The sequence below is a fragment of the Penicillium coprophilum genome (assembly GCF_028826855.1).
Source record: "Penicillium coprophilum strain IBT 35676 chromosome Unknown utg000007l_segment0_segment0, whole genome shotgun sequence".
Classification (NCBI taxonomy): domain Eukaryota; kingdom Fungi; phylum Ascomycota; class Eurotiomycetes; order Eurotiales; family Aspergillaceae; genus Penicillium; species Penicillium coprophilum.
Window position 1 is genome coordinate 148,101 of NW_026622726.1, and position 18,567 is coordinate 166,667.

An 18,567-nucleotide genomic window follows, 5' to 3' on the forward strand; every position below is an offset into this window, starting at 1 on the left:
TTCCTCTCAGGGCCTCTAAACAACCAAACCGGCCCCACGTCTCCATCATAATGTCCTACTTACTGTCTTCCAGGAGAAGTGGAAATGAACTAGACGGTGTATTCGTTCTCATCACACTAGACGTGATGTTAATCCCTGGGGTTTCGATAATTTAGCCAGGTTGAACTCTCGAGTAAAGGCCCAGTCCTATATCCCTAGTTAGCCTCGCCCAAGTCCACTTAGAGGCTTCTTACCCATATCCATCTTGGTAAAAACGTGTCTCCAAACCAGACCAGACTAGAAGTAGCTCCGGTCCAGAACCAAATCCGCGGATTTCGTTTTGTCACTTCCGCCACAACGGACATCGCATACTCATGGGGCGTTGTAGTTTCTTCCTCCAGTCAGTGCGGTATTCAACAGAGGACTCGATAGAGTGAAACCCACTAGGTGTCCTACTGACATGATTCTCAAATTCCCGTGCGAGAGGCCGATAGAATGAATCATCAGGTAATCGCCGACTCTGGTCGCGCTTTAGGATGTTGGTACTTATTTCACCAGAAATGATATTGACCACCTCGACGCTTAGGAACGTTGGTTAGGTATACGATACATACAAATAAACCCGGCAAACGCCAGGAGATAGGCCTTGTCACTTACCCAAGCGGCTTCAACTCAACCCTCAGTGTATTTCCCCAATGATGCAGCGCTGCCTTCGTCGCATTGTAGCTTGCTGCCCACGCCCAGTCAGTCAATATTTTCCCTATCGGCGCAGGGAGTAGGAGCCTAAGCTTACACCCGTAAACATAGGGCACAATCCCCCCAACACTCCCAATATTGACTATTTTCCCCTGTGCGCGAATAAGCAGCGGGTGGAAAATATGCACCATCCTCATTGGGCCGAAGACATTCACACCAAACATCTTCTCGACCTCTTTCACATCCGTGTCTATTCCGGTCATGGTGTAGCCTATATTTCTTGTCAGTGATTCTCTGGAGAGCCTCTAGAGGCTATTCCAGTCGCAGGGCGCGCTCGTTACTTACAAATCCCACTGCCTCGTCAGTACATACTATATAGCAGATAAAGAAAGGCAGGGATCAGTCTGGTACTTACGCATTGTTTACCAGTATATCCAATCGACCGCCCGTCTTGTCGGAAATGGACTCTCGCAACGACCGAATATCATCGTCGTTCGTCACGTCAGCGCTAAGCGCTGTAATCCCGATACCGGTAAGATGGTCCCGGGGCTCGTGAGCTAACAAGGTTGTGAAAACCAAAAAGCCTTGTAGATTTTATTGTTAGCATTAGATGGTCTCGTGGACTGGTTGGCGAGGGTACCCTGGTTCTGGAACTCGACAGCAAGAGCATGTCCGATTCCACCTTTTCCACAACTGGATAACAAAGCGATGAGCCACCGAAGTCAATATGGAGGAGATCAGGACTGACTCCTTACCCGGTTATAAGGACAGATGGGGTGTGTTTCTGCATTGCTTCTTGTTCTCTTATTCAGAGGGGCTGGAGGTGTCAGGATTGGAATCAGGTCGGAGATCAACGATATTTACAATACACTATGGGCACGCAATCAAGTTTTTTCCCACAGACGGGGAAAAGATAGACCTATGGATTCTGATGCCGATAGCCACTGACCTGAACTGGAGTAGCAGAGGCATTGGATCGGCGACTGGGCAGATACCCGACACGGCACTCACAAACAGGATCGCTGCACATCGACACGTCTATTCCAGATCCTACATATCGGGAACCCGGGAACCCGGGATTGCAATGCCGTCGATTGGGTCGGGAGCGGGATATGTACGACGGAGTATAGCGGCCAAACAGTGAATGAGTAATTTTGGAGATTTTACTTCCTAATTCGGACGAGCTCAGGATTTATATCTACACCGCCCTATACAGTGTATTGTAAAGAGCATAGGATGAATCATGCTATTCTAACCTACGAGGGGGCATAGCGGCCGGTGATAAATGGCCGACAATTTGTCAATCTTCATCCAAATTGGGGGTAGTTGCCTGAATTCTAAACCGCCTTCTCCGCCGCCTAATATCACATACTGTATACCCACCTTCCTACCTAAGTATCTATATTTGTATTTATAGACTGCGAGATCGCCTATGGACGGGCCGGTGGGGATTACCTATAGGCCTTTTATAAGCGGGTAATACCCACTATAGGTATACCTATAGACGGGCCCTACCCTTAGCGCCTACCTAAGTAGGTTCCCCTAGGTCTTAAGAAGATTACTTGATATGTTTAATACTCATTTCCTAATGAACTCTATCATATTAATAATTTCTGCGAACTAGAAGAACTAAGCTAGGTTACTATAATTCTAATAATATGAGAATAAAATAGAGATGATAAAATATCAATCAAAAAATACAGTTATTAGAAAAAATATCAAATATATACTACGAATATAAATATATCTTATAATATCTATCTACTTACTACTATTTAAATCCTATACAGTCCTATGGGATGGTCCTATGGGATGGTCCTATGGGATGAGTCCTATAGGACTTGTCGAGGTCTAACCACACGACGCAATTATCGAGCCAATCGATTCCGACCTCTACTTTAGTGCGAATGCGCAAACACCTAGCTTACAAGGGGAAGGGGATCTGTACTAGTAATTCAGGTATTTGAAATTTCTGCCCGTCGAACATCAGGCAATGACAAAATGCAGTTTATCACTGGCCGCTATGCCCCTTCGTATACCAGCTCTTGAAATTGACTTGAAGTTCCGCAGATTCTGCCGCGCAGTATATGTGGGCCCAGACCGAATTAGGTCAAATACTCATGCAAAACCACTGTATATAAGAGCTAGGTGGCCTTAGATTATTGTAATAGATTATCTGATATCAAAACCCCCTATCCAAAGATGCATTTCAGTTCTACTGCTTTAATCGGCGTCTGTTTGTGGTTGCACGCTGTTGCGGCCGCTCCCCATCCTGTTTATTCGGCCTTCACCAACTCGACTAATACTTGGGATGCGCGGACTACTATAACCTTCCCCAACACCTCTGCCTTTGTGGAGGCGACTGAGCGCTGGAACAACGCCAACGGGCCTGGATACTCGGTGGCCATTACACCTGCGACGGAGAAAGACGTCGCGAGAGCGGTAAGTATACTCATAATCATGGCCAATACATTGACTGACTGATGGCCAGGTCAGAATAGCCAGGTCTATTGATTTCCCCTTCCTCGCCACCGGTGGCCGTCATTCCACAAGCGTGACCGTGGAAGACCTCCAAAATGGCCTAGCCATTGACTTGCGCGCGCTCAACAGCGTTGAGATTGATGACAAGGCCGGAACCCTGACTGTTGGTGGTGGCACAATATTCCGCGAGATGGTTGATGAGGTTTATGAAGCTGGGTATCAGATGCGTCAGTGACCTTGTATACAACCTACAGACCCTCAGCAAGCTGACTTTTCCTCTCTTCACAGCCATTGGAACTTGCAGTTGCCCTGGCATGGTCGGCGTAACAGGCGGTGGTGGTATCGGTCGTTTCCAAGGTGTTAATGGACTCTTGATAGACAGTCTCCTGTCAGTCCGCCTGGTGACAGCCAAGGGCAAGATTATCAATGTCTCAGAGAACTCGCACTCAGACTTATTTTGGGCTATTCGCGGTGCTGCTCCCAACTTCGGCATCATCACTTCTGCTACATACAGGCTTCACGAACCAACCAACGGCGGCCAGATATTTAGCGCGGACTTCATCCTCCCAGCGTCTGCCAATGCCTCCTACTTCGACATCCTGCAGGACCTCCAGGGCACTATTCCAGCCGAACTGTCCACTATCACCATTTTAACATACAACGACACAATCAATGAGGTAAGCACTGACATCGCCACCTAGTTAACTCGGGGGGACACTGACTAACCTCTGCAGCCCCAAATTATCGCAGGCTGGGTCTACCTCGGCCCCGAAGCCCGCGGCCGCGAACTGATCCAGCCCATCCTAGACCTAAACCCAGTCCTCACCTCCATCAGTACCACAGTGAGATACAACGAGCTACCCTACGTCGCGCTCCTCGGCCTCGGCAACACAATCTGCAATCCGGTAGCTATATCCGGCTACGGCGTGAATTACCGTACTCTGTCCTCCTCTACGTACCAGACCGTCTTCCAACTCTTGACCGACTTCTTTGCCGAGTTCCCCGATGGTCGTGGGAGCTCAGTTGAGCTGGAGATTTTCGCGCCCCATGCTGTCGAGGCTATTCCGGTTGGGAGTACGCCGTATCCGTGGCGTGATGCGTTGGGTTATACGTATGTTTCTATTCTCTCTCTTCGTTTCTCTATTAGTCAGTTATATGCCATGCGTGGGTAGCTAACTAATTACTCACAGGCTTATGTCGTTTGTCTGGGCCACGACAGACACACACCAAGCAGGCATCAAAACCGGCGAGGCGGTGCGCGCGGCATTTGCGGCGACCTCGGGCTACGACGGTCTCGCGACATATGTGAACTATGCGCATGGCGATGAAACTCTGTCGCAGATGTTTGGGGAGTATGTGCCGCGGTTGCGGGAGTTGAAGAGTACGTGGGATCCTGAGAATCTCTTTGGGTTCTTCCATGGGCTGGCGACAACGCCTGTTTGATAGTTTGAAAGTTGGACTTTGTGGGGAGGTAGTTGGAGATATACCATAGAAGGTATAGACCTATGTCATCTTAACTCTTCGCAGACTATTTAAATATATAACCCTATATCATCGGCTAGTTGTGCTGTGCAATTACAAGTAGAAAAGCCTCAACTCAATACATATCCTCGCTCGCAACAACCTGCGCAATACGGACTTCGACAAGCACTTTGCCGTCTTCGTGTAGAAATCGCCCGTTCCCAATCCACGTCGAGTTTTCCAGCTCCTTCAGTCGACCGCTTCCGACTTCAAAATGCGTGTTCATGGCTACCATGTACAATTAGCATCGTATCCTCGTTTTCTATACATTGAGTATGTAAAATTCAGGGAGGAGCGGACTCACTTGACAACCCAAACGGAACTGTCTGCGGCTGACCACCGAAAATGCCCTCCAACTCAGGCGAGACTTTGGAAACACCCGAGTATGAGAAGTTGATCCCTTCGCCTTCTAGAGTACTTTTCTGCTGTTAGCTACGTACCTGAGGGGTAGTAAATAGAACCTACCGAGCAACCCCCTTTACATTCATCCGCACATGTTGCTTGTCGGCGTCAAAATACAGCCAGTCGCCGGCAAACAGAATCCGCGCGTTGACTTCGGGCGTGAAGCCGGGGACTGTGGCAATTGTGCCGTCGGGAGTTGCCTGGGGATAGATTAGTGCCGTATATGACGCTCGAGACAGGGAGGGACTAATCACATAATGGATGAATTCAGAGCCGGATTGGACGGGGCCTGGGGAGTTGGTGCGGTGTTAGCTAGGCTACTGTTATGATATCTACTGGGGGTCATACCGACGGGGTTGCCTTCACCTACGAGTAACTGAGAACATAGCGAGGATCAGCTGTTATGGGCGCTAATTAGGGTTATGGGTGATACCTTGAGGATATACGCTGGGCGCAGCGTGGGGAACCCGGATCGGTGCGACATGGTAGATGGGATTCAGTTGGATATGCAGGACAAGAGAACTCATCAGCAAATTGCTGATGTCTCATTTAAACAGTTGAAGTTGACTGTCAGTTCGGTGACCGCGGGGATTCGGGTATCAAGCCTGCTAGGGCATAGTTCGAGTGAAAGAATGGGCACGATCCCTGGCAATAGAAGGGATTATCATTAGATTGTCACCGAGCTTGTTTGCCGAGGCTCTGATTTTACAATACAAGTATAGCCAGTAAGTACTACGGGCGCTTTTCTTTTTGCGTTGGCACATTCCATTGTAGTATTGCTGATCACCACTCAAAGTTCCTCAACCTCACTACCACCACCACCATCATGGGCTCCAATTCTCCACCTCCGAGAGCTAGGGCGTTTGAGCGGTACCACTCGGAGCCACGCCCCATCAGGATTGCGCATGTCGGCGCTGGGCCGGCAGGGCTAATCACCGCATACAAAGCCCGCAAGATGCTACCGCATTGCGAGCTTGTGCTTTACGAGAAGTGCGTTTGCGTGGCTATGGTCATCAGTATGATAAGTCAGTGCTGACCGAGTATCTAACCTTCTTTAGAAATGCAGCCGTTGGCGGCACGTGGTTTGAGAACCGGTTTGCTCTCTCTGCCCCTGCCCTTGAAACTACCAAGGCCGATCCTGATACAAGAACCCCCTGTTTCTGACCTTGCGTTCTCAGATACCCCGGTATCGGATGCGATGTCCCATCGCACTCGTACAACTTTACCTTTGAGCCGAATCCCGAGTGGAACGGATACTATTCCTACGGCGACCAGATCCAGGACTACTTTGTGGATTTCTCTAAGAAGTATGATCTCGAACGGTATGTGCAGTTTGAAACAACTGTTATCAGTGCAACATGGCTGGATGCGAATGGAGAATGTACGTTCACTACTCTCTGCGATTAATCAGGCACAGAGTTAACCTGTAATAGGGGAGTTAGAGTTAAGACGCAAAAACGGAACGACATACCTGGATCGATGCCACGTCCTGATAAACGGGTCGGGGCTGCTGAATAAGTGGAGATGTATAACAATACCTTCAATTTACAGAATCGACTGACTGATGAAGGTTAGGGCCCGATATCAAGGGCCGCGAGACGTACAAGGGCGTTATCACACACACGGCGAACTGGGATCCGGCGATTGACTGGAAAGACAAGCGGGTTGCTGTCATTGGAGTTGGATCTAGTGGTGTCCAGGTAGTGCCAGAGCTAGTGAAAGGTATGCTCCCTATCTATAAATTGTTACTCCTATCCTAACGATTGCGAAGGCTCATCTTCACTGACCGTATTCATCCGATCCACGCAATGGATCGTCCCCCCAGCAGCATTCCAAGACCTGCGCGTATTCCCCGATGACCCAGAGAAGTCAGCCAAGCCAGCTCCAGCAGGGAAGCATTTGTACACCGAGGATGAGAAGACGCTGTTCCGGACTGACCCTGAAAGGTTCCTCAAGTACCGTAAGGCCGTGGATGGGGTCATGCAAGAGCGTTTTCCGATTTTCCTTCGACAGCACCCGCTCCACGAGTCCACAAAGCCTATGATCAGAGAACTGGTAAGACAGCAGTTTGGAGATCGGGACGATCTGGTGAAGCTGTTCACGCCCGACTTTTCCCCGGGGTGTCGGAGACCGACAGTAGGTGTGTTCTCGCCCTGTGTATTAAGCGGAGCTGATACTCAGGATATCTAGCCAGCCGATGGCTTGGCTAAGGCTCTCGTTCAAGACCGTGAGGCCTCTCTTTCTTCCTCAGCGGAAGCGACCAATAGCTAATGCTATCTCAGATGCCCTCGTGGTCACCACGGAAATCGCCCACTTCACTGAAACAGGGATCCAGATGACAGACGGTGAACACCATGAGTTCGACCTGATTGTCTGTGCCACGGGCTTTGAAATCGCCTTCGCGCCACACTTGTACGTCTCTCGTCTCGTCTCCTAACCCAAACGCCACCTGCATCTATTTCCACTTCATCAGCTAACACCCCGTAGCAAAGTAACCGGAAAGGCCGGCCGCACAATGCACGAGGAATGGGAAGAGCAACCGAATATTTACCTCAGTATGGCGACGCCGAATTTCCCGAATTTCTTCTTCATCGCGGGGCCCACGGGGAATTGGGCACAGGGGTCTCTCCTGATCACGGTATGCCTGTACTCTTCGTCATGCCGTAAAGGAGGCTTGGGGCTTGCATGCATACTAATATATACAAATACAACACAGCACGAGATCCAAGCCGAATACGCGCTCCAATGCGCCGCAAAAATAAGTCTCGAGAACCTGCACTCGCTAACCCCAAGGCAAGACGCGACAAGCCAATGGCGGCGACATGTGGATGCTTGGCACGCAAAGAACTCAGTCTGGACAGAGGACTGCAAATCGTGGATGAAGTACAAAGGGAAGATCCAGATCTGGAGCGGGAGTATGCTGCATATGATCAAGACGCTACGGGCGCCGCGGTTTGAGGACTTTGAGATTGTGCGGCGGGATGAGGGCAATATGTGGGAATTTTTGGGGGATGGGAGGACGCTTTTGGAGATGAGGAGGGAAAGGGGGGAGGATGTTGATATGTCGCCGTTTTGTAGGATCCGCGACGAGCCGTGGGAGCTTGAGTAGCTTGAACAGCCATTGGAGTGAAAGGGGTCTCATTCTCATTCTCATTCTCTATCTCTATCTCACTATTCTTTGATTGAATGAAAAGCGTCCATCGACGAGGGAGGTCTAGATGTATCGTGCTCGCGCTCGTAACGGCTGCTTATACGCTGTGCCTTCTGCACCAGCCACATATGGATACACCGACAGGCCGTGGCATGCGTGGACGAGCCACTGGCACTATGTGAGCCTGCACTGCGAAGAAGGTCTAAGGAAGAGCTAAACACGTTCAACACACGGCCAAGCTTTCGGAATTGCAGCAGCCACATATGTTCTTTCAGTTCTTCTTCCTCGTCTGGTTCGATTTGGAGCACGCCCCACGAGAGCTTTGGGGGTACAGTATTGGTATTGGTACTACTGGTAGCCTTAAAGATGTCGTGCTGCTGCTGCTGGCTTGCAGGCAGGCTACTGTCGCCGTTGTTGTAGCTGGCTCGCTGCGTTGTGTCGAGGCGCAATTTTGAGAGAGTCTTCTCGAAGTCTTGCAGGGCGCAGCCGATGAGGATACTATTTAATACTGCCAGACACCACCAGGAGGTAGCATGTTAGCTAAGGGTGCTTATACAAGAGAGATTAAAGAGCATGAGAGATAGCAGCGGGACCGTGCATGCTATGTGCTCTTTATCCTGGTCATGCGTCGGTATAAAGGAGAGTAAAAGAAAAAGCTAAAGGCATACAGATAGTCATTTCATCTCGCGCGATGCAACTGCAGCCGATGCAGGCTTCTGCTACTTTCACGGCACGTCTGAGCCGGGATAGCTGGATGTCAAATGAGGCCATGCTGTCCTCGTCTGAGGCACTCAGCGGCATAGAAGTGAGCTGCTTGAGCACCTCCGATAAACAGCTACATGCATGTGGTGTTGACGTGTCTTTGAGGATGGTGAAGTCCGCTGCTGCACCTCCATTTCCGTGCTGGGGCTCACTAACCAGGGGGTCCCAGGTCCCGCTAGCATCTATACCCGGAGAGGACACGGGCTCTGCAGTGGGATTGCCGCTGGGGATGTTCTGCCATTGATAAGGAGTGTCGTTCATAGCCATAGGAAACATATCTCCCATAGACTTCAGCGCTGTATCGAGGTCCATGGCGTCGTTATCTTGGGCGTGAAAGTGGTCAATGCACAGATCGAGAACATGCGAGGCATCAGTGTGGAAAGGCAAAGATCCTAGTCCTAACAAAGGCATGCCGGGCGAGGCAAAGGGGCCGCCATCCGGCTGAGCGAGCTCCCGGCGTGAGAATCCTGGTATTGTCGTGGGCGAAGTAGTCCCTGAAGTACGAGGTGGCGCGTGACAGTGACAGTGATTGTGACTGTGACTGGGATTGCTGGGCGGGGGTGCGCAGAATGCTGCTTCTGCTTCTGCTTCTGCTTCTGCTTCTGCTTCTGCTTCTGCTTCTGCCGCTGCCGCTGCCGCTGCAACTGCTGCTGGGTCCTGCAACGCCCCGATCCGTGGAGCATCTTTGTGGCTGCGACGCGATAGACCGTACATACATGGGAGACTCTGCTTGTCGCAGCGTGCACAGCGAGGCTTTACTTTATTGCAGCGCACCTTGGCCTCGTTGCAGGCGTCGCAGGACGCCCGGAGCCGGACTGCTCTGCGGTCAGCCATTACCGGTACAATTGCAATTGCCTTAATCCTCCGTGGGCGGAGTGAAACAAGAAGAGAGATACTGACAGAGAGTGAAAACTGGGACATCCTGGCATGATTTAATGTGGCAGCTTGGGGAACCGCTAATCAACGATGCCGACAGGGTGGGACGGCGCACAGCGCTCAGGGTCGTTTTCATCAGATTGGGGGCGGAATATTGATTGTTTTAATGCATTCACATACAGTGTATTTTAATATTGCCGGCACGGAACAACTAGTCCCGCTGCCCTCGGCAATGAAGCCTTTGACCCAATACAAATGGAGATATCTCCATTTTCTTGGGGGTTTACAAGTGTCACACATCAAGTCAAAGATCAGCTTCAAATCTTCAACAAATGGGAATATCTCTCCTTTCGTAGAGGCTTCGTGTCAACCATCAAGCTTGAGATTCTATACAAGGGATATCTCTACTTTCTTTGACAGTCTGATATTTCCGTTTTTATTGGGTCGAACGGCTTCATTTTGGAAGTAAAAAGTACTTTGCTGATTCAGGTCTCGGTAATGGTAATTCGGGTATTCAGGCACCCTCGCTTTTCTGTCAGGCCAAGATAGGCATCCGGGCCCGAATCTGATGAAATCGACCCTGAGCGCTATGCCCCGTCGGAGACAGGGATCGAATACGGACACATGCAGGACTTTCGAGGCTAGCTAGTCATGTAGTGCGTCTCGGTGAGCGAGCCATTGGCCCAGGGGATCTCAAAAAAGCATTATCACCATTCTCGGTTGCATGACCGGAAGGAATCCGTGATGGTGAAGGTGTAAGCGACAGAACTTCTGTATAGACCTCGCCAAATGTCGTCTATGGGTTGGATTACCGCCAAGCCCTCAGCCCCCCCCCTCTAGGCCCATACATGATCATATTGGCAGTCAGAAAACTGCTTGTTATTGATCTGTAATCATTGCATCTCAGCTCCTAGGACTAATTCATTGATGAAAAGATAGAAGATATGATTCTTATCAAAGTATGTGGTTCTAGCGGTGCCTCGGTAGGTTAGGGAAGGGTTCGGCATCAAAGCGAGAGAATCTATGGTGTAAAGTGTCAAAGATGCTAATGTAGTATACAAGAATCAAGAAGTGAGGGGAGAGGATAAAGGGCTAGTATTGTGAGTGGGGGGACTACGTCGATCTAGGGCTGAAGGGAGCACCATACGAAGTGTATAGTAACTTATCTGACATGGGATAATAATGCGCTGACGAATTCTTGAACACAGGGATTCGGCACCTTCAGGAATACTGAAGAAGCTAGAGGAAATAAATTCAGCGGACAGCAAGTCCTCAATTGACTGGAGAAAACTATTTAGCTCTTCAGCTTCAGCTGGTAGTTACGACCGTACAGCATCAAAAGCCTCTGGCCCGATATACGTGGTAATATCCAGCTCGCCGTCAGCCTTAATTAAACAGCTGACGTACGTCTGCATCCCCTTGCCGTCCGCCAGATTGCGGTGCTGCGTTAGGTCCTCCAACATGGCGCTGTACTGCGCGCAGAACGCCCCCCGTCCGTGAGCATCCATCCACTGCATAATGCCGTCTGCCAGTGCACGGTCGTCCGGTCCGTACCGCCGCACGGGGTTGTAGAGCTTTATGCTAGGCAGTGCGGGCCCTGGCGCAATGTCGAAGTAGTATAGATATCCTGATAGCAGGATCGGGAGCTCAACGAAGTTGTCTATGGCGGATGGGTCGTACTGCTCGGGACAGGGAACTTCCTGATCGTCTGCAAAGTCGGTGTCTAGGCCATTTATTGCGAGGAGCAGGCTGCGAAGGTCCTGCAGGTGTGATTCGACGACGGGGATGCGGCCCCCGAGCGTCATGATCTCGCGGACGGACGCGAAGCTAGTGTGTGGTGTTTGGAAGTAGAACTTCAGCCGCGATTTCTCCGGCACAACATTGTCGACGGCAAGCATGCTATTGGCCGCAGCCGTTAGAACGTAATCCTAATCAAAGGGTGCAGGGGCGGGGGAGCTCTCACTATGGGTTCAGCGCACTGCCCTCGGGGCTCGTGCTGAGGAACTCATGCATGGCAGCCCTCGCAGGGCACGTCGGCGCCAGCAGCGCCAGAGATTCTTCCCACTCCGCCAAAGGCAACATCCCGTCTTTCTGACCGAGACGACGCGGCACGAAGTACGTCTTCAGGCTGAGTCCTCGAGGCAACCACTCAGCTGCGACGACAATGCTCGTCGCGAAGTGCGTGCCAGCTGCTGCCTCCTGGGCATATTTAGCGCGGTCGTGGTCGAACAGCGTAGCAAGGAAGTGGTTGGTCCAGGTGAGATCAACCGAGGACACGACGGACGCAATGCGGTGTAACATCTCGATTGTCGCTTGCTGGTTCAGTGGATCCAACGACGTTCCTGAGAAGGGCGAAATCGCTTCCATGGTATACCGGACATCCGGCTTGCTGCCGGACGGCGTGTTCCACTTCCAGGAGTATTCGATGGGCGAGCCCTCCACTCCGAGCAGCGACTTCCACTGAACGCTGCTGTTGGGCCCCGGGGACGGGCCTAGGTATGGGACCTAGTAAGGATTAGCACCACGCTACAAGGCGGGGGAATCCTGTAGAAGCTGACAATCCAATGGTAGTGGAAGAGAAGGGCGTCCAACTGCTCATCAGCGCTGTATCCTGCCGCTTCGAGCATTTTAGCCAGATGTAACCCCGTCAGCTTCCACCAGTAGTCGGTATCGGTGTTGCGCGGAGGAAGCCATTGCGATAGCCTGGTCCAGACCATGGTAGGGGCGAGAGGCGTTTTCTGTAAAGTAGTCATTGCTATGTAGAATTGGAGCTAAGGAGAATCGCATCTATTTCCGTCCTGGAGCCGAGTGCTGCATTTATTATATTAGTACACGTTAAGAAGACCACCATGAATTCGAAGCCCGGGCAACCGGGGATCCAGGTTTTGCTTCGATCTGTCATCTTAGCACAGGATACTGGGGGCGGCTTTTCATGATCCCTGCCTTCTACGACACTGGCCAGCGACTAAACGGCTCCTCGGCGATATCGCGTACCCGGGGATGTCTCAGGACCATGGGCTCTGGACCATGTCCTGTTCAAAGTCTTAACAAAAAGACAACTACTGATATCCGACCAGAATAACACTCTAGCTAGAGTCTACAGTATGTAATGCCTTCCCGGGGAGCGCAATCCAGCCCTACCTCGTATACCCTGACAGCATGCGGGCATGCCGGTAACGTCGGCATCCAGGGCAGACTGATTGGGATGAAAAGGCCCATTTGTCGTGCCGCGGTAGCTACAGGGCAGAGACAGGTTAAAAGTCAACAGTCAACATGGGATACCAAATCGATGGCGTGGCGATTGTCACCGGTGCAGGCAAGTATCCATGATGACTCAAAACGACAGAATCTGATGTCGACCACCAGGCAGTGGAATCGGCAAAGCATGCGCACTCGCATACGCCGCTGAAGGCGCCCGAGGAATCGTCATAGCTGATCTGAACTACAATGCTGCACTCGAGACCGCGCGCGAATGCGATTCACGAGCCACGAACTCGCGCTATATATCACTAGCCATTGCAGTTGATGTGACCGATACAGAAAGCGTCGAGAGCATGGTGCACACTGCGGTAGAGACTTTTGGCCGCATCGACTATAGCGTCCACAGCGCCGGCATCGGCATCCAGCAACACCGCCCCGTTGACGAGGTGAGCCTGGACGAAATGAACCGCTTTTGGCAGGTGAATGTGGTGGGCACATTCAACTGTGTCCGCGCAGTGACGAAGGTCATGAGAGGCCAAACCCTCGCAACCACGATGGAAAGGGGCCGGGAGCGCGAGGTGGGAAGGGGCGTTATCCTCAACGTGGGCTCCTGCAACTCGTACATCCCCGTCCCTGGGATCCTGCCTTACACCACTGCCAAGCATGCAGTGTTGGGTCTAACGAGAAATGCTGGTAAGTGGCGCTAATCCACTTAAGATGGAAAATGGGACATTGATTTGATTGTGTGTAGCGCTGGACAGCGCACCGTATAAAATCCGCATCAATGCAATTTGCCCTGGCTGGGTGGACACGCCGATGCTCAGCGCCGCCGGCGGTCTCCCCGGAAAGCACGCTGAACAATATTCCGATGTCCAGGGTGGCACAGACGGAAGAGATTGCGGACGTTGTTTTGTTTATGACGAGTCGCGGGGCGAGCTATGTTACCGGCGTTGGGTGGATAGTGGATGGTGGCACAACACTGCAGCTGCAGACTTGATTTACTCGCTCTGCGCAAGCGTAAAGTTGTGGCTCGCCAAGGTCCACAATGCAATGGGTCTGTTAGCCACCTAAGCCGAATTCTCCACGGCCGTTAGGATTAGCCTTCCGCAAAGCCCACAAAGCCCATAGCCCAGCCCAGCCCAATCCGCAAATGGTCTGGGCTTTGGGCCCGGACCCGAGCCCACTAAGCCCACAATGGAGGCCAATTAGGCCCAATTAACACCAAACAATGTGAACATTCTGAAAAATTAATTACTCTAAATTTCTGTATTGCAGTATCCGCTTTCCTCGCTATTTACAGTCATATTTCATGAGTATTTGCACCCCAGTAATTCCTAATGCTTTTCATGTGCTCTCTTCTATTGTAGCCTGCATACTGGAGCTCCTACCATACATATATATAAGCGTGTATGTAAGCCTTCTACTTACTACTTATTACTTAACGCGTTCAATAAAGTATTAACAAGCAGAAAGGAAGGTGGCCTGAAAAATTTGGTAGTACTGGGGTGCAAATACTCATGAAACGCCGCTGTATACCTATGGGCTGCGGATTACTAATTTAAAATTACTGAACAGCATGGATTAATGAAATCCCCGGTATGCCGGTCTGTATGCTCCGACAGGAAGAAACAGTTTAATATACTGCTTAATCATGTGGTCAGTCAAGTCTTTCTTCTAGCTGATTGATATTACTATATTATAAATCAAAACAACGAATAACTAGGTATCAATATGCCCTCACCCACAGGTGAAGCACAGGCAAGGCACAGGTCAGGCAGGTAAGGCAGGCAAAGGCAAGGGAAAAGGAACCTCAAGCCAAACTCTTCAACTCAAACAACGCAACGTCCTCAGGCCCCTCAGCAATATGCTTCACAGTCCACTCCCACAGATCCTCCTGCTTCTTCTCCTCATAACTCTCCGTACTAGACTTAATCTCCTTGCGCCCCTCATAGTACAGCCCACTCTTCGCAGCCACCTGTGCATCCGCCGCCAGCCAAGCGAGGCTCTGCCCGGACTCCTCGGCAGAATGGATATTCGGCGACACCAGAGCCCTCAGCAAAGGAAGAAGCTTTGGGAGAACACGCAGCCACATGAACTTCATCAATCCGCCCGCATCACGAGCGAGGCCGGTGCCGGGGACCAAACCCGGGTCAAAGGCAGCGACGGTCCAGTTCCGTGGTTGATTAGGGTCGCTGCGGAGATCGGCGAGGCGACGCTCGAGCGCATATGTCCAGAGTACGTTTAGCAGCTTGCTGGTCGTGTAGCGCTGGCGACCCTCGTTGTTAAGTGCCTGGCCCGTCGGACGAGCGAGTTCCTCGGCCGAGGTGTACTTCGCGTCAGGCATACCTGTTTTCTGCGCGGGGTCATGAGTCCCGCTAGCTGTAGCGATGATCCGAGCTGTCTGGGCGAGATGCGGGATCAGGAGAGAGAAGAGAAGGGCATGACCAAGATGATTAACCGCAAAGGTTTTTTCATAGCCATCGTCCGTGTAGCTAACTTCGCGGGGGAACTGGAGTCCTGCATTGAAGAGCAGGTGCGTGATGGGCGGTTGATTGGCTTCGGTCCATTTCTTGACAAAGAGCCGGACTTGAGATAGACTGGAGAGGTCGAGGGGCAGGTACTGCACGTTCTTTTGCCCAGTCATGCGGTTTATGGTACCTGCGGCATCTTGGGTGTCACTGCGGGAGGCGACGGTGATCTGGTGGTTGGGGTATTGGCGTGCGAGAGCGACGGCGCAGTGAAAGCCTAGACCGGCGGTGCCGCCGGTAACAAGGATGGAGCCGGACATGGTGAACGATGATAGTGACTATGACAGTGAAATAGAGAGTGATCGATTGATGTATACTGGAGCGGTTGCGAGACAGGCCGTGGAACAGGGCAAGAGAGAGAGAGTGAGAAAGAAGCGAAGACGCAGGTCTCAGGCGGAATAGGGGAATAGGAGAATACTGAATCATCGCCGGGGATGCAGCAGTTCCCGGGCTACATCCCCGTAGAAGCAACCTTCCAAGCGCTCATCAAGGCAGCTTACCAAGCCTTCGCTGAAAAGCAGCCAATACACAGTGAGCCTGAACATAGCTGCCCGAAGCGGCAAGCTTATCTATCCGGTTGAAAGAAAGTGAAAGAAAGTGAAAGATGAGGGCTGAAAGATTATATGCGCCCATGGCCGGGCATCCAACCCTCTGCTCAGGATACCAGCCACGAACAATCTTCGGCCATTGCGAGTCCATGTCTACATCCTTGTACGTCGACAAAAGTACGCGATTCATCTATTAATTGCTTTTTTTTAAATATTCCTTTTCCCGATAATATTGAAATCAGGGGCTTTGGTCCCTATGTCAAAGCACTTTACACCACAACTTTACCACTAGGCCAAAAAAGCCGCACACCTCCTTGGTAAGAGTAACTGGTGTATTTCTCGTTGAGACACCGTATGGATGCCTCAGGAAAATATCAATGTCTCTGCATTTTTGGGTCCCTATTTCCTGGCAATTTATGTGGGATCCTGACGAAGCAAGAGTAAACAATGTGAACATGTTTTTCTCCGTCCTGGGTCCTGATAATTCTGAGTTGAAGCGCACACCCATGACCAACCCCAGAACTCACAGAATGCATAACATTGTATAACTACGAATATTTCGCAAAGACATCGAAGTCAGCCGTAGCCTTAGCCGTCAGAATAACATCCTTCCTCCCCTCCGACCGTGGGCTCACATCCACCTTAAACGGCCGACACTGATTCAAAAAGCCTTCTGAGTACGCCGTCTCCGGGCTCACATCCAGCGGAATCGGATCACCATGCTCATCCTTCTGCAGCCGGATCGTAAGACCCCAGACCATCCTCGCAACCGCAACGAAGAGGGCGCGTTCGGCGAGATGGATGCCGGGGCAGATGCGCCGCCCGATACCGTAGCCAAAGTGGTCGCGCTTGCTGGCGTCCTGGGAGTTTGCGTAGACAGATGCCGGATGGGGCTGGTGGGCGAAGCGGCTGGGGTCGAATGTCGACGGGTTGATATAGGTCTTCGCGTCGTGGTGGATGCCCCAGATATTGATGATGAGGGCCGTGGCTTTGGGGAATCTTGTGCCCCCGATTTCGGCGTCTTTGGCGAGAGCATGAGGGAAGGACTCTGGTGCTGGGGGTCGCCAGCGCAGGAGCTCCTTGGTGATCATAGTGATGTAGGGCAGTTTCTCGCGGTGGTTCCAGCATGGCATCTCGGTATCGGACACGACCGCGTCCATCTCTCGCTGGGCCTCCTCCTGGACGTGCGGATTAGTAGCCATAGCCTGGCAGAAGACCAGAAGCGTCGTGGCCATCGTGTCCGTGCCCCCCTCCAGCAGATTTCCACACATGATTTCAATCTCCGTCTTTGCGAGCTGTAGTTTATCCTGTTGATCGAGCACGCCATCGATGAACGAGCCGTGATGCCCGATTTCATTCCTGCGCCGTTCAATCACACGCTCCACGAGCGGCGCGTGCAAGTCGAGAATACGTTTCCGGAGACTCGCAGCGCGAGTCCGCCAATTGCCCCAGAATCGCTCGGGGACGTACTTGAGCACCGGCAGCCAGTCAACTGGCGGACTGGCGCCGATTTCACCGAGACCACTCATCTCAGTAACAACCCGCTGGAGCTCGAGATAATGGGGGGTGTCGTATCTGGGCGTGCGGATGCCGAAGACTAAACAGCGTTATATTCTTGTCCAAACGGGGTGTACATGGACAAACTCACCCAAACTCATGATAATACTATTGCTATACCGACCAGGGTGGTACATCAGTGACTCCGGCTCGAGACAGATATCAAGGAGCAGCTGCGTTGCTTCGGCCTCAATGAGACCGAGGTGTTCGGCGTTGCACCGGGCCTCGTTGACGAGCTGGAAGTAGAGCTTGCGGCGGAGTTTCCACCGCTCGTCTGCGTCCATGAACATGGGGTGGTCCCCTTTGAAGACGAGCTCTCCGAGGATATACGATGGTGGGCGGTGGCTTGTATATGCCGCTTGCCTGTCAAGGATTTGGACGGCGTCATGGGGTGAGGAGAGGACGACCATGGTCCCCCGGCCGATCTTGATCGGTAAGATGGCGCCGTATTTTTTAGCCCATTTGGTAAAGCTAGGGGTTAGTGGTTGGATGTTAGCCTCGCATCTACGTTTGTATGTCAGTGAATGTTTTGATTGTGCTCGTTCTTACTGTAGGTGTATCCCAGCTCGAGGGAGCTGATGCATATTCCCAATAAAGGGAAGTGTAGGGGGTCCTGCAACGGATTAGGGCGTTAACTAGTCGAAAAAAAACCAAAGTCAAGTTTGCTCACCTCCGGACAGGCGAGCTCTGGAAGAAATCGCCGCAGCAGCAAGCCATAGCACTGTAGCGGCGACGAGCCAGCCGACCAGTGGAACAAAACTCATGATTCACTCGAGAGAAACGGGTTAGACTCAATAGGAACGGGCTCGGAACGTTGAAGTGTGTCTCAATGGCACCCTGGCTGCTGCAGAGTGTTGTATACTTA

At 51.6% G+C, this 18,567-nt stretch overlaps 9 protein-coding genes across 9 annotated transcripts; 3 read left to right on the forward strand and 6 right to left on the reverse strand.

Annotated features, from left to right (window-relative positions):
• Positions 1-89: 89 nt before the first annotated feature.
• On the reverse strand, positions 90-1,465 carry N7500_010643 (SDR family oxidoreductase; the record flags this gene model as incomplete). The annotated part of the gene is made up of 8 exons (XM_056681781.1): positions 90-116; positions 234-374; positions 440-560; positions 637-709; positions 773-954; positions 1,091-1,259; positions 1,316-1,368; positions 1,431-1,465. 8 exons carry the CDS (start codon positions 1,463-1,465, stop codon positions 90-92), a joined length of 801 nt encoding a protein of 266 aa, XP_056527190.1.
• A 1,412-nt stretch (positions 1,466-2,877) lies between these two features.
• N7500_010644 (FAD-binding oxidoreductase) lies at positions 2,878-4,599 on the forward strand (the record flags this gene model as incomplete). The annotated part of the gene is made up of 5 exons (XM_056681782.1): positions 2,878-3,117; positions 3,167-3,383; positions 3,445-3,833; positions 3,891-4,267; positions 4,347-4,599. The coding sequence occupies 5 exons, from the start codon at positions 2,878-2,880 to the stop codon at positions 4,597-4,599; spliced, it is 1,476 nt and encodes a 491-aa protein (XP_056527191.1).
• Positions 4,600-4,753: 154 nt separating this feature from the next.
• On the reverse strand, positions 4,754-5,563 carry N7500_010645 (DUF3237 domain-containing protein; the record flags this gene model as incomplete). Its single annotated transcript, XM_056681783.1, has 5 exons — positions 4,754-4,905; positions 4,982-5,094; positions 5,143-5,368; positions 5,428-5,455; positions 5,513-5,563. 5 exons carry the CDS (start codon positions 5,561-5,563, stop codon positions 4,754-4,756), a joined length of 570 nt encoding a protein of 189 aa, XP_056527192.1.
• A 342-nt stretch (positions 5,564-5,905) lies between these two features.
• Positions 5,906-8,188, forward strand: N7500_010646 (flavin-containing monooxygenase; the record flags this gene model as incomplete). Its single annotated transcript, XM_056681784.1, has 10 exons — positions 5,906-6,069; positions 6,138-6,173; positions 6,258-6,460; positions 6,513-6,605; positions 6,655-6,801; positions 6,851-7,215; positions 7,270-7,306; positions 7,362-7,491; positions 7,567-7,717; positions 7,796-8,188. 10 exons carry the CDS (start codon positions 5,906-5,908, stop codon positions 8,186-8,188), a joined length of 1,719 nt encoding a protein of 572 aa, XP_056527193.1.
• Positions 8,189-8,250: 62 nt separating this feature from the next.
• On the reverse strand, positions 8,251-9,826 carry N7500_010647 (Zn(II)2Cys6 transcription factor domain-containing protein; the record flags this gene model as incomplete). The annotated part of the gene is made up of 2 exons (XM_056681785.1): positions 8,251-8,738; positions 8,899-9,826. The coding sequence occupies 2 exons, from the start codon at positions 9,824-9,826 to the stop codon at positions 8,251-8,253; spliced, it is 1,416 nt and encodes a 471-aa protein (XP_056527194.1).
• A 1,361-nt stretch (positions 9,827-11,187) lies between these two features.
• N7500_010648 (uncharacterized protein) lies at positions 11,188-12,585 on the reverse strand (the record flags this gene model as incomplete). Its single annotated transcript, XM_056681786.1, has 3 exons — positions 11,188-11,767; positions 11,832-12,373; positions 12,427-12,585. The coding sequence occupies 3 exons, from the start codon at positions 12,583-12,585 to the stop codon at positions 11,188-11,190; spliced, it is 1,281 nt and encodes a 426-aa protein (XP_056527195.1).
• Positions 12,586-13,141: 556 nt separating this feature from the next.
• On the forward strand, positions 13,142-14,066 carry N7500_010649 (SDR family NAD(P)-dependent oxidoreductase; the record flags this gene model as incomplete). The annotated part of the gene is made up of 4 exons (XM_056681787.1): positions 13,142-13,188; positions 13,239-13,762; positions 13,821-13,946; positions 14,032-14,066. 4 exons carry the CDS (start codon positions 13,142-13,144, stop codon positions 14,064-14,066), a joined length of 732 nt encoding a protein of 243 aa, XP_056527196.1.
• Positions 14,067-14,879: 813 nt separating this feature from the next.
• N7500_010650 (uncharacterized protein) lies at positions 14,880-15,857 on the reverse strand (the record flags this gene model as incomplete). The annotated part of the gene is made up of 1 exon (XM_056681788.1): positions 14,880-15,857. One exon carries the CDS (start codon positions 15,855-15,857, stop codon positions 14,880-14,882), a length of 978 nt encoding a protein of 325 aa, XP_056527197.1.
• Positions 15,858-16,693: 836 nt separating this feature from the next.
• N7500_010651 (cytochrome P450) lies at positions 16,694-18,466 on the reverse strand (the record flags this gene model as incomplete). Its single annotated transcript, XM_056681789.1, has 4 exons — positions 16,694-17,742; positions 17,794-18,173; positions 18,252-18,315; positions 18,373-18,466. The coding sequence occupies 4 exons, from the start codon at positions 18,464-18,466 to the stop codon at positions 16,694-16,696; spliced, it is 1,587 nt and encodes a 528-aa protein (XP_056527198.1).
• Positions 18,467-18,567: the final 101 nt, after the last annotated feature.